Source organism: Podarcis filfolensis, assembly GCF_964270895.1.
Source record: "Podarcis filfolensis genome assembly, chromosome: 11".
In the NCBI taxonomy this organism is placed as follows: domain Eukaryota; kingdom Metazoa; phylum Chordata; class Lepidosauria; order Squamata; family Lacertidae; genus Podarcis; species Podarcis filfolensis.
In genome coordinates, this window is record NC_139613.1 from 59,715,742 (window position 1) to 59,731,691 (window position 15,950).

At 39.2% G+C, this 15,950-nt stretch overlaps 1 protein-coding gene across 5 annotated transcripts in view; it reads left to right on the forward strand.

Annotated features, from left to right (window-relative positions):
• The window catches only part of TRPM6 (transient receptor potential cation channel subfamily M member 6), a 91,825-nt gene that overhangs the window by 62,218 nt on the left and 13,657 nt on the right, over positions 1-15,950 (forward strand). For all 5 annotated transcript variants that reach the window (XM_083576459.1, XM_083576458.1, XM_083576456.1 and 2 more), the window contains 5 exons: positions 7,158-7,205; positions 10,888-10,953; positions 11,242-11,528; positions 12,302-12,384; positions 15,201-15,406. In XM_083576459.1, the coding sequence (XP_083432585.1) occupies positions 7,158-7,205; positions 10,888-10,953; positions 11,242-11,528; positions 12,302-12,384; positions 15,201-15,406 (690 nt within the window). The remainder of the gene's footprint in view (positions 1-7,157; positions 7,206-10,887; positions 10,954-11,241; positions 11,529-12,301; positions 12,385-15,200; positions 15,407-15,950) is intronic.

The following is a 15,950-nucleotide window of genomic DNA, read 5'->3' on the forward strand; positions in this document are numbered from 1 at the left end:
AAAAGAAAAAGAAAAAGAAAAATATTAAAAACAAATCAATTTCAATAACAATCTTTCAATAACATATTTCTTTGACTTCCTCATACCTCCCCTTCTTGTTCTCTAGTTCAACCTGTTAATTCAGCAAATCCTAATCTCTTAACATTCCTTTTAAAATAAGCCTTATTTTCCATTCAACTTTTTTTTTTTAATTTGATAACTTAAACAATTTTAGCCCCCATTATCTTTATCATAACAGATAGAGACCACAAAAGTTCAAACCAACATCTTTTCAAAGTTCATTAATTTTGTAATATTTCTGTAAATAGTCCTTAAATTTCTTCCAATCTTCTTCTGCTGACTTTTCTCCCTGGTCACGGATTCTGCCAGTCATTTCTGCCAGTCCCATACAGTCAATCAACTTCATCTGCCATTCTTCCAGAGTGGGTAGATCTTGAGTCTTCCAGTGCTTTGCTATAAGTATTCTTGCTGCCGTTGTAGCATACATAAAAAAAGTTCTGTCCTTCTTTGGCACCAAATGGCCGACTATGCCCAAGAGAAAAGCCTCTGTTTTTTTCAAGAAGGTGTACTTAAATACCTTTTTCATTTCATTATAAATCATTTCCCAGAAAGCCTTAATCTTTGGGCACGTCCACCAAAGGTGAAAGAATGTACCTTCAACATCCTTACATTTCCAGCATTTATTATCGGGCAAGTGATATATTTTTGCAAGCTTGACTGGGGTCATGTACCACCTGTATATCATTTTCATAATATTCTCTCTTAAGGCATTACATGCCGTAAATTTCATACCTGTGGTCCATAACTGTTCCCAGTCAGCAAACATGATGTTGTGTCCAAGATCTTGTGCCCATTTAATCATAGCTGACTTAACCGTTTCATCCTGTGTATTCCATTTCAGCAGCAAGTTATACATTTTTGACATAATTTTAGTTTTAGGTTCTAGCACTTCTGTTTCTAATTTAGATTTTTCCACCTGGAAGCCAATTTTCCTGTCCAAATTGTATGCCTCCATTATCTGAAAATAATGAAGCCAGTCTCGGACTTTGTTTTTTAATTTCTCAAAGCTCTGCAGTTTCAGTCTATCTCCTTCTTGCTCCAAAATTTCCCAATATTTTGGCCAACTGGCCTCCATATTGAGCTTTTTCTGAGCTTTCGCTTCCATTGGTGACAACCACCTTGGGGTCTTATTTTCCAGTAAATCCTTGTATCTGATCCAAACATTAAACAAAGATCTCCTAACAATATGATTTTTAAATGCTTTGTGAGCTTTAACCTTATGATACCACAAATATGCATGCCATCCAAAAACATTGTTAAAACCTTCTAAATCCAAAATGTCCGTGTTTTCAAGAAGCAGCCAATCTTTCAACCAGCAGAATGCTGCTGATTCATAGTACAGTCTGAAGTCTGGCAGGGCAAAGCCACCCCTTTCTTTTGCATCAGTTAAAATCTTATATTTTATCCTGGGCTTCTTGCCCTGCCAGACAAATTTAGAGATATCTTTCTGCCACTTCTTAAAACAGTCCATCTTGTCCACAATTTGTAATGTTTGAAACAAAAATAACATTTTAGGCAGTACATTCATCTTTATAGCTGCTATTCGACCCAGCAAGGAAAGCTTCAAATTTGACCATATTTCGAGATCTTTTTTCACTTCTGACCAGCATTTCTCATAATTATTTTTAAATAAGTTCCCATTTTTAGAAGTCATGTTAATCCCCAGATATTTCACCTTCTTCACCACAGACAGACCTGTTTCATTCTGAAATTTCTCTTTTTCAAACAATGTCATATTTTTCTCTAAAACCTTAGTTTTGGTCTTCTTCAATTTAAATCCTGCCACCTGACCAAATTCTTGAATTAATTCTAAGACTCTTTTGGTACTAGATTCTGGCTCCTGTAACGTCAAGACTAGATCATCTGCAAATGCTCTCAATTTATACTGTTTGGCTCCGACCTGTATACCTTTAACCAACCGGTCCCTTCTAATCATATTCAGCAAAACCTCCAGGACCGATATAAAAAGTAAAGGGGAAATTGGGCACCCTTGTCGTGTCCCTTTTTCAATCTTGAATTGTTCCGTAACCACATTATTTACAATTAATTTAGCCTTTTGTTCAGAATATATTGCACCTATACCATTTTCAAAACCTTGGCCTACCCCCATACCCTGTAAATCCTTTTTCATAAAACTCCAAGAAATGTTGTCAAAGGCTTTCTCCGCGTCCACAAATATCAAAACAGCTTTAGTATTTATGTTCACATCTAGCTTTTCCAAGATGTCAATTACATTCCTCAAATTGTCAGATATATGTCTTCCCGGCAGAAAGCCCGCTTGGTCCTTATGTATCTCTTCAATCAATACTCTTTTCAATCTCTTGGCCAAAATGTCAGCAAAAATTTTGTAATCCACATTTAGTAAGGATATGGGACGGTAGTTTTTAAGTTGAGTCTTTTCAGTCTCTGTTTTCGGTATAAGTGTAATATAAGCCTCTTTCCGCGATTCTGGTGCCCTTTTCCCTTCCAAAATCTCATTACAAACTTCCTTCAGAGGTTGTATTATCCAGTCCTTCAAAGATCTATAGTATCTGGAAGTCAGTTCATCCGGTCCCGGAGATTTGCCCAATTGCATATTTAAAATGGCACCTTCTATCTCCTGATCTGTTATTTTACAGTTCAACAATGCTTTACTTTCCTGTGAAATTTTTTGTAATCCATTTGTTTTCAAAAATCCATCAATGTCCCTTTCATTCTGTGGCCCTTGTGCATATAATTGCTTAAAGTACTTCTGAAAACAATTTCTAATCTCATTTGGGTTATTTATGTCTTTTCCTTCTACTTCCAAGTTTGTAATTGTATTTAATTTTTGTCTTTTTTTCAGTTGCCATGCCAGTAATTTCCCACATTTATCCGCCGATTCAAATGTCTTCTGTCTCATTTGTTTAATTTTCCATTCTATTTCTTGATTCATCAATTCCATATATTGTGTTTGATAAATCTTTATTTCTCTCAGAATCTCTTGTGACTTCAGCTTGGCTCTCAATTTTTTCTCACCTTCTTTAATTTTCTCCAAAATTTTATCTTTTTTCTCATTTTGCCTTCTCTTTTTTAATGCATTCTGTTGTATCAAAAACCCTCTCATCACGGCTTTACTTGCATCCCAGATTACTCTTTTTTCCACATTTGTTGGCAAATTTAATTCAAAGTAGTCTTTAAGAGTCTTTTGGGCCTTGTTGTATACTTCTTCGTCTCTGAATAGGGTGTCATTCATCCTCCATCTGAAGGTACCGGTTGTTGTTGTCTTCATCTCCATCTTTACAGCGTTATGGTCGGAGCATATTTTAGGGCAGATTTCCACTTTTTTTATCTTTGGTGCCATTCCTCTAGTAATCCAGATTTGGTCAATTCTGGTCCATGTCATCTTGGCTTCAGAGAAGAATGTTCCCTCTCTCTCCAAGGGGTTCTTAGTTCTCCAAATGTCGATCAAGTCCATATTGTCAGTCATTTCAAAGAAAGTTTTTGGTAGTCTACCATCTTTGGTGACTACCTGTTTTTGCGCCTTGTCCATATTGGTGGATACAACTCCATTCATATCCCCCATCAAAATTATATTGTAGTCCATAAAGTCCATCAAAGTCTCATGCAACTTCTTGAAAAATTCCGACTTCCCCTCATTTGGTGCATACACACCTACTATCAAAAATTTCTCCCCTTGAAACTGAATTTCAATAGCCAAATATCTTCCTTGTTCATCTTTGAGGATAAATTTCGGTAGAAGTTTCTCCTTTGCGTAAATCACCACTCCTCTTTTTTTAACTTTATCAGACGAAATAAATTCTGGCCCTAATCTTTTATTAACAAGTATTTTCCTGTGTAGCCTCATAACATGAGTCTCTTGTAAACAAATCAAGTCCAAATGTTCTTTCTTTAATATATGAAAGATCTCTTTTCTCTTTCTAGGGGAATTAAGTCCATTACAATTCCAACTTAAAAGTTGCAGAGACATGATTAGTTAGTTAGTTTTCCCTCCTACTGCACCAAGTTGTTGTTCTTCTTCTGTCGGTGGCTTGTCTCTCCTTGGGCCGGAGCGTCCAGATATCAAATTTGCAATCTCCAAAAGTCCTTGTCCTGGCATCAATACATCCTCAGCAGAATCCACTTCCTTCTGTAGGTCCTCTTCGTGATCTTTCAAAAACTTGTCCTTGTCATTTACTGTCCTTATTCTTATTTTCTTTCCTCTATATTTAAAAGATAGGCCTTGGGGGAATTCTCACCTGAAAATTATTTTGTTTTTCCTCAGCAAGGCAACCAGGTCTCTGTAGTAGGCCCTTACCTCCAAAATGTGTTTAGGTATGTCTTTGAAGATTTCCACAAAGGTATCCTCAATTTCCAGGGTTCTTTGGTAATGTAGATTCAGTATTTTATCCCTTTCTTCCTTTGTTTTCAAAGTTATCAGTCTCTTGCTTTATTCTTTCCTTGTCTTCTACCAAGTCTAAAAGCACTCACAATAGTAAATTCTTCCTCCCCCAGATCCTTCTGCCAAAATTGTGACAATTCTTTTGTGAGAAATTCTGCCAAATTCTCTTTCTCACTTTCTGGCACGCCTCTTATTCTTAGATTTCTCGCTTTTCTTTCAAGGTCTATCATGGACAGCGTCAAATCATACTCTTCAAACTTCTTATGTACCGGTGGAATCTGTTCCTGAACAGCAGTTGCAATTTCCTTGGCCTCTTCAGCCAATTTTCTAGTTGAAGCCGATTCTTCCAGTAATTTTTCAATAGACTGTGTATTAGAGTTCACCTTTTTCCCTAGTTCATTGATACTTGAAGTATTCAAATTAATGCTTGAGGTATTCGCTTCAATTTTTGCACAAGCCTCTGCTACTTGTTTATTTGTCTCTTCGACCCTGTTGGCCAACTTCTCCAAAGATGCATCAATTTTACCCAATGCTTGGGCCAACAGTTCATCAGTTGACATAACCTTTAATTTTACCTGTGGGGCAGCAGCTCCTGCTGTGCCCACTACACCCCCTGTTGAAGGCCTTCTTGTAGTGTCAACTTTGTATTGTCTTCCAGACCTGGTAGTTTTTTCCTGTGTCAACTCTGCTTTATCTGCCATAACACTCACATACACTCCCAAGGTCAGTCACACGCTTGGAGAATTTGTTTAGGTAAAGTAGAAATTTTCCCACAGCAGTACTTGTTGTCTAGAATGTCATTGCAACATAGTTGCCTCTAGGGGTCACAAATCCAACTTCTTATTGCAACTTTATAATGAATGATATTCTAATAAAGTCCCAGTATCTTAGTATCAAATTTTTAGTCCCAAAATGTTACTTTCCTTTCCCAGATATTTCCACACTGTATCCTTTGCAGAGCTAAATCAAACTTTTATTTCCACTCTCCGTTTGACAGTTCCCTCTGATCGGCTTCCCTATCATAGGCAGTCCGTTCCCAGGTTCTAAAGTCAGCAGATGTATTTTAAAATTTCCTTTCCTTGCAGGTCAAAAATCTTTCAAATATCTCCCCACTGTTCCTGCTAACAGTGGGGTGGTTTTCCTCTTCAGATGCTGGATTTTAATCCTCCCGAGAACTCATCTTTCTAAGTCCCAGCTTTACAGTCTCTTTACTTTGATCTGTTAACAGTCCGGGAAGGCAGACTTCCTGTTTTTGCCTTTCCCGTTTCGGCCGAATTCTTTAGTAATTTTCTTCCCAATATATGTCAAATTCCTACTCACGGGTAGTTGTTTTCGAGTCCAATTAGCCAGAAAAGAAATCAGCGCTCTCCGACCCTGGCTGTGCGGCTTCACTTCGCGGAGACGGGTAGACAGCTCTCAGCTCCGCACCCCTCACCCCCGGTCCGTTCCGGAGCCTTTAAAAAGGCTGCTTTGCAGCGGGGGGGGGGAGCGCAAATGGAGCCCACCAAGCCTTCAGTTCACAGGCTTCCCCACCTGTGATTTTTTTCGGGTCCCCGCTTTGCCGTAGCGGTAGAACCCCAGCTCCACGAAGCCGATTTCCTCCGGAGTTTAGAGGAAATCCGCCATTACGGTCGCTGGCGCTGACCGGAAGTCCCATACATGAAGTCAGTTTAGACATCACTCCAAAGTATAGTTAGCACAAGCCATGGTTTGCACACCATGTGTCTGATTCTGGTTTGTCAGAGAAGCTAACCATGTATTGTCAGTTCAAACTGCATCACACCTAACCATAGTTAGGCATCCCAAACCATGCTCTGCCACTGATGATGTTTGAATTGAGCCTCTGTTTCAAGTAAGATTATGGTACACGGGTGGCACTGTGGGTTAAACCACAGAGCCTAGGACTTGCCGATCAGAAGGTTGGTGGTTCAAATCCCCGCGATGGGGTGAGTTCCTGTTGCTTGGTCCCAGCTCCTGCCAACCTAGCAGTTCGAAAGCACGTCAAAGTGCAAGTAGGTAAATAGGTACCGCTCCGGTGGGAAGGTAAACAGCATTTCCGTGCGCTGCTCTGGTTCGCCAGAAGCAGCTTAGTCATGCTGTATGCCAGCTCCCTCAGCCAATAAAGTGAGATGAGTGCCACAACCCCAGAGTCGCTCATGACTGGACCTAATGGTCAGGGGTCCCTTTACCTTTACCTGTTCAAGTAAGATCAGAGTTTGCTTTGTACATTATAGAATCTAGGCCATTTTATAAATGTCTCTTTATATTAGTTTTGCTTCTTTATTATTTGTCTGTTTTAAATTTTACAACATCTTAGATGTCATGAGTTAATGAAGCAGTATTACTATAACATTATTGTCATCATGTAGTTAGTGGAATGCATAATGACTGAGGATGGAATTGAGGATATCAGACCTTTCGGATCCCATGAAGCACAGTGGACAGTAAAGGGGTTTTTATTGTCCCTAAAGTGCAATTTCCAGCTCTTCAGCTTTGGAGAAGCTGAGTGTGCTTGAGTTGACTATTGCCTGTCATTCTGTGTTCTCCAGCATAATTATGTGTTGTTTTATTGACAGTTTACACAGGCTACATTTTGTACTTTATAACACAGTTAAATTAATTGCCTTCCACAGAATGCTAAGCCAGTCATATTATTTCATAACCTTCTTAAACTTAAACAGCACATTTATCTCTGCTTGCTTTGGTTAAAACAAAAACCTGTTGTTGTTGTTGTTAGAAATCTCATCCTCCTTAAAGACTCAAGATCTGCACCATCATTACTCAGGTAAGTATTAATTATCTAAGTGATAGCTGAACTATTGTAGTAGTTGATAAGCATATTAATTCTTTTCCCCTGCCATTTTTTGATAGTCTCACTTGGAAGTAATTTGTTATCAAAAGCAAGATATTAATGTGATTTGTAACACAGAAGTGAGTGGGAAGATTATTTATCACTTTAACACTAGCTTCTACATAGCAAGTACTGTAGTTGTTGGTGAACCAAGTTCAGAGTTTTTAAAAAACTACTGGCAGGGAAGAAATAGCAGTTTCACAGCCAAAGACAACACAGGGAAATAATAGAGGAACATACAGAAGCAGCAGCTTGTTAATCTCTATTAATTTGTACTTGTCATAAAAATGCAATGTTTTCTGCATATTCTTGTTCCTACCATAAGTGGATTATCTTCAGGTTTTGTTTGTTTTCAAACTGGGAATTTCTAAAGTAAAATTGCTCACATGGAAGGAATCTGAGGAGCATCCAGACCAACTACTGATCATTTACCCATATGCTGCATTAACTTGGTAAAAAGTAATGCACGTCATCCACTTCATCATGCGTTATAAGCAGTGATCAGGGATGAGCACCTGCCTTGTATGTCTGTAAACAGGGAGAGGTTATTTTTTATTGTAATTTTAGCAAATAGGTCAGGCTGATTGTGTCAGAGTCTCGGTTGCAGCCTCTCAGTTTTATGTACACTGCTTAGAGTTCATATTTTATTAAGTGATTTATATTTTCTTCTAAATAAACAAGAAGTAAAAGGAAAAGTCTCCAAATCTTAGGAAGCCTGCCTTGTCGCTAGTGGGCCACAACTGATGTATCAGATCAAATGTAACAAAATAGCCTTCATAGCTTCTGATTTCCACCTTAAACTGATCAATTGCCAATTCAACCATTTGAACACTGCTCAGCCAGAGCTCTGTTTTACATTCTCCATCTGAACATGTACCAGTCAGTAGAATGCCACAAAACTGGGTTTTTTTTCTGAGGATAGTGAGAAATGTGTAGAACACGCCAGTAGATGTCCCTATAGTCCATATTTACTTTAGAATCTGAAAATCTTTGCACATTTCAATTGAGAAGAGCATAGTTAAGAAATTGTTGAATTGTTGAATTGTTGAAGTTAGAAATTCCAAAGTTGTGTCAGATTTTCAGTCAATAACGGCCAATTTCCCCTCCCATCTAGCTATTACATCATAAGTCCAATGAATGTATCAACAAAAATCAAACACACCTGCAATGGGTGAGTTGTGGCTAAGAATGCCATGGCAACCTGGTATGAAACAAAAGAGAGAATTTCTTTTGGGAAAATTGGTTGGGAAGATTTCCACTGCAAAATTGAGTTGGAGAACTATGTTTCCCCAAATATAATATAATCCTTATTTAGACCTATTTATTATTATTTATTTCTGAATCTTAACCCTCATTTGTTTTCTACCACTGGAATATTTCTTCAAATGCAGATTCCTGAAGAATGGCTACTAGTTAGGTTGACTAGTTATGACTCTGAATAATTCTAAGATTCTGGGTTGGAGACACAGCCTCGCCCACTTCAAATCCAGCCTGTACCACAGATGGCTTGTTTTACTTTAGGCAAGCTTTTTAAACATTCTCTACAGAAAAGAACCTAACACATATTGCCCTATGTTGTGCAATAGTTAATTTTCCTTGCTCTTCCGGAAGGGAAGGGATAGTATCTTCCTATGTTAGGTAAAACATTTCCATCATTTCTCACCTGAGGCTCTTCTTTGGGTGCCTCCCCTTCAAGAGGTCCGGAGGTGGGCAACAGGAGAACAGGGCTTTTCTGTGGTGGCTCCCTGTTTGTGGAATGCCTGTCTTTAGGTACCAGGCAAACATGTTTCCCTTCAAACAGGTGTTGGGCTGATTTAACATTCTATGACCTTTTAAATGTGTCTTTGGGAAGGAGGTTATTGGTTTGTTGTGTTTTTGTTTTATTATGTATTTTGTGATTCCATTTTGTATTTTTAGTTGTGAACCACCTGTGAACTCCAGATGAAGCACAGTATAAAAAATTTAAAAATAATATAATAATCTCAACCGTACCCAAAATAGAAGACTCCAGCATCACACAACACCCCAAATGTTGTTATTATTTAATTTACATGCCACTTAATGCTGAAATAGGCTTCTAAGCATATCAACCAGGGATGCTAAAATCTTACTGGCTGTGGGGCTGAGATTTCCTCCCCCCCGCCCCTCACCATTGATGTTCTGCTTAGAATGGGGGAACAAATAGGAAGGGGAGAGAGTTGAAGGCAAACTGTTCACTTTACTTTGGAGGCAGCTGTGGGACTGTTTTTTCCTTACAATTTAAAAAAAAATGCTACTTGAGGCAATTGGAGCAAATGTCATTCTAGGCTAGGGCTTTCTAGAGCAGTGTCTCTTTGCTGAAAAAAATAGTTCCTTTCTTTTTAAATTGCCACAGTAACCAACCCTAAACAGCCCCTTGCTGAAAATGAAGCAGTTTTGCCCTCCTCTCTGAAAGTCATCAGACTTCCACTTCCACTTTGCAACCTGCAGTGTGGCCATAAATTCCTTTTTGGGGGGTGGCGGCTGTTCAAGGTAAGCTCAGTTCTAGGATATTCCCAAACCCCTCCATCTCTGGTGAGTTGCTGTTAAGGCACTCTTATTTCCAGGAAAGATGCCTGCAGCCAAATCACAGACAGATGCATGTAACTTTCTTCTTCTTCTTCTTCTTCTTCTTCTTCTTCTTCTTCTTCTTCTTCTTCTTCTTCGATAGAACCTATAGCAGGATAGCAGGAACAGGCTATTTCTCTTAGTACTCCCCCCCCCCCAATCTCCTGACTGCTTTTGTCCCTGCAAGGATAATGATAAAAACATGTCACTTATCTTTTCACCTTTAAGGAGAAAACCAACTGGGGTGTGTGTGATTTTGAGCTGGTGAAATGGCTGAAAGCAAAGGAGATTTATCACCCACTGCCTGTCACAACTCTGCTTAAGATTACAGTCTCTAATGTTTGTCTTTCTTAATAAAGAGAGAAGAAAAGTTATTCTTGTGACTACATACATGTTGCATAGCCTTTTACATACTTGTCAGTACAACCCGTGTTCTTTCTTCCCAGCCTACACAGTTCTTAACATAAATTATGACAGCAGCTGCATACAGACATGCTACTTAATTCATGCTAAACACCATCTTCACCTGGTCTCAAATGGAAGACATAATAATTTAGACAACACCACCAAACAAACCAGGAACTAAGCACATAAACCTAATAAATAATTCCTGCATTGTCCCTAAACTTGACTGCTTGAGCTTGAGCCAAGGATTGCAGTGGAAGGGAAGATGGATGGGTTGCTATCTTGGGTAAAAACTAATGTATTATTATTATTAGTAGTAGTAGTAGTAGCAGCAGTAGTATTAGTATTAATATTAATATTAATATTAATATTATTGGCTGCCCCAGCTGTACTGCATATTTTTCATATAATGTTGCAGTGCAGAGTAGGGTGATGTGTGCTGTGAAGATGGGCAGTGGAAACCCAGTACTTGGAAAGATAAGAAATAATGCGGATTTGATGCTTGGGAGCCAAGGGCCTTGTCCACATGCATATGTTGAGAAGTATCATCAAATGTTTCTGGGCAGAAAACAGGAGTAAATCCTGCACTGCTCAAGTATGACCTCCCTGCCCTATTTCTTTGCAGCTGTCGAAAGGAACAATTTAATGAGATTGGCTCATACCATACCTTTTACGCCAGTGCAGCTCTTTGGTGAGTACCAGCTTCTCTATGAATGCACAAAGAGGGGAGTAAGCCCCACTGAAATTGGGGAGACTTACTTCTGAGTAGGCAAGCATAGGAGTGCACCATTACTGGATGAAATCATACGGCATCAATATATATTACATCTTACCTCTTCACTGTGGTACCAAGAAACAACTGCTTTGTATATAAATAGTTTTAAGAAAACAAATTCAACATAGAGTATGCTGTTCTACTTGTATAAGTCAATGCGACTGTGTCCTTTCCAGATAATATTTCCAATTTATTTTGTCTTAGCTGGAGAAGAAGTGACCGTCTATAGACTGGAAGAGAGTTCTCCACTGAATCTTGATAAAAGCATGTCCACCTGGTCACAGCATGGGATGGCGGCCATGATTCAAGTGTTGTCTCGGGAGGAAATGGGTGGAGGCCTAAGGAGGGCCATGAAGGTCATTTGCACCTGGTCTGAGAATGAAGTGCTGAAGTTGGGTCAAGTCTTCATTGTGAAATCTTTCCTTCCCGAAGTAGTTCAGTCATGGCAAAAGATCTTCCATGATGGCACCGTGCTCAATCTCTGCCTCAGAGTACGTATGACTTGGCTAGAAATCTATACTGACTCCATGTGATCGTTGAACCCCTGTGAAGAATTATTTAGCAGAAGTCTTTCCTGAAGTTGAATGCCTGACTACCTGAGAGGACCCTGGTGGCATAAATGGGAAATGTCGCCATTTCTGTCCCCTTCTGTTGTACCAGAAAATGTGTTGAAATTATATCCAAACATTGCACATAGAATATATTGGACACATTAGGCCGGGACAAACCAAAAATGACAATGTAACTATAAAAGTCAATGAAACCCAATTTGCAAGCTGCCTGCACTGCTGGGGGGGGCACTGCATAAAAGGCACCCCAAGGATGTTTTAATATCTACTGTAGGAACTGAGGAGGTCAGACAATAGGGTGCTTTGTATCTTTGATTTATGCTAGAAAACAAACCATGGTCAGGCATTCTTAGCATTTAACAGTTAAGACTGTATCTTCTGTCTTAAAACTGTTTATAACTGATGTTTGTTTTCTCCATCTAAGCCACAGATAGTGGTTAGGAGTATGATCTCTCAGCTGGAAGTCCCCAGTGCAGCTCTCTCTTCAGCCATAAAAAGACTTACTGGGTGGCCTGCAAGCTGCAGGATCTTGCCCCAAAGTGTAAATTGGAAATAATGGGGATGATGATAATATTGGCTGTCTTATTTCAAGAGCTGTTGTAAGAACTGTTGCAATAATGTAGCTGTAGTGATTTTTGTACTATTTTTGTTGTTGTTGTAAAACACTAAATACTATGCATTGTTGTTATTCCTAGGAAATACAGCAGCAAAGAGCTGCTCAGAAGTTGATATACACCTTCAATCAAGTGAAGCCACATACTATTCCCTACACCCCAAGGTAGGGAAGCTGTTTTCAGGCATAACATGGAAGAGGTGAAACCTATCTAGGTTCTGTATGAGATACCTTGCTTAAACAGATAATCAGTCAATGGCGAAAGTCAGTATTACCAGACAGGCAAAATCGTGGTTCAAAACTAAGACAAGTATTAGACAAACAAACCAATATTTATTTTATGAATTATTTATCAAGGTAACATACAGTTTTGCCGCACTATTCCACCATAAAATAGCACTTAAGGTGGCTAACAAAATAACAGCAGCAGCAGCAGCATTAAAATAGAATATGGACTTTTGTCAAAGTTGTTTATGTTGCCATAACAGATATTTTCACAATTTTCTGATGGGTTGGGTAATAAACAAAGCAGTACTTGCAGCCGAGATGCGCTGCTTTAACCCTCCACTGACAGGTAGGGTCAAATACACTCCAACAGCACGGATAATTCCACAATTTTGGGGGGATAATCTTCTACAATTCCATGTTCCAGGTTGTCCTCAAGTGTGATGAAGTGTATGGTTGTTTCAGACACTCCACTCCTTAACTGAGTGCTCAATCAGTGCTTTTCCTCTTAAGTTGTGTGGTCAGTTCTACTCCTTTTGGATTGAATGAGGAACACAAAGAAATAGAGGCATTGACCTAAGTTCATTGGGGTGAAAGGAACCCTGCAAAACTGTTTAAAGTTATTAGAACTCAGCAACTCTACGGATAGACCAGAACCTGTTCTGTCTATTTTATGTGAGAAAGGAGCATAGAGAGGGGGAAAATACCCCAGTTTTTCTCATAATCAGTGGTGGGGTTTTTTGGCACACACAAAAAAAGTTCCTTGGGTGCCAGCACATAATGACTACTGGCACTCCAACTCAGTAAGTTCTGTCATGAAAAAGATCTGGTGATAAAAGGTCTCAAACCTTCTGAGTACCCCACAAAATCTATTTACAAACTTGAATTTTATATTTTAAAAGTCCAATTAGAAGCTTCCTTGTGATCCTGCAAAACATTTTTTTCACCCTATCATTTTGCATGAAATGTACTAATCCAGCTTTTGGGATCACTGACATACCCCAGTTGTATCTGCACTTTTAACTTGGCTGGTGGTCAGACAACTCTCAATCAATGACCTTTAGATGACAATTGGTCTGTGTTCATGAAAAGGTCTTTGTAAAATGTGTTGTAGAGGGTGACCACCAGAACCTTTGGGGTGCCATGTCACTGGTTTATTTCAGAAGAATCAATACAATTGTCAGCTTCAACACTGAAGTACCAGGGTAAGATACTAGCTTTATGCTCTGTGCAATCATGTAATTTGTCCTTAGAAGACAGCACCTTGCTAATAAAAGAAAAGGAAGGAAGAGTCCTTTATCACAGAAGTAAATAAATAAAATAGCTTGTGGTTAATTGTGGGATGGCTTCAGTGTAAATGCAAGCATTCATTCATCAGAGTATCAGAGCTCAGAACTCGTTCTGCCATGAAATAAAATATAGAGGCCAGGCCAGGTCACTGATGGATCAGCGTACAGTTTGAAGAGAAGTAAACTTTGGACAGCTAGCCCAAAACGGCCCTTCATTATGTGGAGGTGGCTGACAGGTGGTGAAGAACTAGGGAAGGCTTCTGAAAGAAAGTGGCACCTCTAGATTCAGGCGGTGGCCTGGCTAAGGCCAGACTCATCTCAGCTCTTCAGCCTTTCATAGTTCTCAGCTCAGTTTCAAAGCTGCAGCAGAAAAAGAAAACCCATTTGAGTTTATGTTTTAATTTTCTGTACCATGTAGAGGTAATATATTTAAACACCCACCTGTGCAGCTCAATTTCAGATTTCTCCATCTAGCCATACTTATTTGATGAGAGATCTCATAACTTGGTCCTGAATACTTAGAATAAAATTTTACAATTTGTTTTACAAGCAATTTTATAGAGTATCAAGAGTAATATTGGCCTTTCCCTCATAAAAAAATCTGAACGCTTTATCAAAGTGAAAACCAGTGTTCCATTTCAGAAGAGTTTTTAACCTGGTTTTTATTAGAAGGGATGAGCCTATCTGATTTTTAAGGACTTTGACCACACTTGTTTGGAGATCTGCAACTAGACCAATAAAGTTGCTATTTTCTATCTCCGTGGATGGCTCCGGTACAGAAATAGATACTTTTGATCATGCTGTGATTGCCTTTTTGTTACAGCTTTTTATAAGCTCCATGTAAAGCATCTTGCCATAGACAGGAGTGTTTTCATGACTCAAGAGAATTAAAAGGAACTTAGTTGTGCACAGGAGTTTAAAGACAAATGTGTTCCCTTTTGACTTGAAAGAAAATGTTATTTATATAAATTTATTGCTTTTTGTTAAATAGTAGGGCTGTGCATTTTCCTTGGATGAGGCATGATTCTGAGGCAAGAATCTCCACCTCAGAGATATTAGGACCGCCTAGAAGTTCATGGCAAAGCAGGAAAGCTCTGAGACTTTGCCACCACTTCAGAGTCTTGGGAGGGCTTCTAGGATTAAACCCAATTCTGCCAGAAAGCCACAAAAAGGTATATAGGTGTTAGTTGATTTCCTACTTTAAGTCAATGGGAAACCTATCCAAAGCTTCAGAAAACAAGATGGGGTGACCTCTGTTCTGAGGCAAAGTTACAGGTAGTGACTGCACTTTGACATTTGCCAGATATGCAAATTATTTTTTGTTTTCATCAAATGCAGCAAAAGAACATTTGCTGCCCCTGCTCTGCTAAATCTGCCCACCCCCTCGTATTTGGTAATAGTGGTGTGGCTCATGGGAAGACGTTCACCACTCAGATAACTTCCTGACTGACAATATCCTTCTTTCAGGTTCCTGGAAGTCTTCTTAATATATTGCCATTCAGCCAACCAGTGGCTTACAATAGAAAAGTACATGACTGGAGAATTCCGCAAGTACAATAACAACAATGGGGACGAGATCACGCCTAGCAATTTGCTGGAAGAAATGATGCTGGCTTTTTCTCACTGGACTTATGAATATACTCGAGGAGAGCTCCTTGTGTTAGATTTGCAAGGTAAGTGAGAACCAAAATACTCTGCTGTAAAACTGAGGGAGGCCATTCAACCCTTACGTACAACATAAATGAAAACAAGGACTAGAGACAGCTGTAAGCTCTTCATGCTTTGATGACAGTTTCTTTTCACTGAAATTATGACAAGTAGTTTGGGGCCCAACTCAGTTTCCTTACCGACTCCCCTTGGATTGCCACCTCATCATTTAGATGGCTTGGTCTTTTTAAAGAACTCTCTCACAGGAAGTGATAATGGAACTCTTGTGTCTCCTACACTGCTTGAAAACTGATTTGGTTACCATCCTCTTCCTCTGTCTACTGTAGGGCAGAACAGGATTTCCAGTAGCCACAGGGAGATGGATGAAGGGCTGGTAGGGGCAGGGCAGCATTAAAGAGATATGTAGCCCCTTTAAGTGAGAACCTCTCAGTGCTATCTTTTTTTTAGGGAAATGTGCAGTTGTGCTCTGCTGACTTCTGCAATTGGTTTTTTAAAAATTAGCAGGGTTATACAACACAAATGTTTCAGTAAATGTGGGCTGAGCTGTGC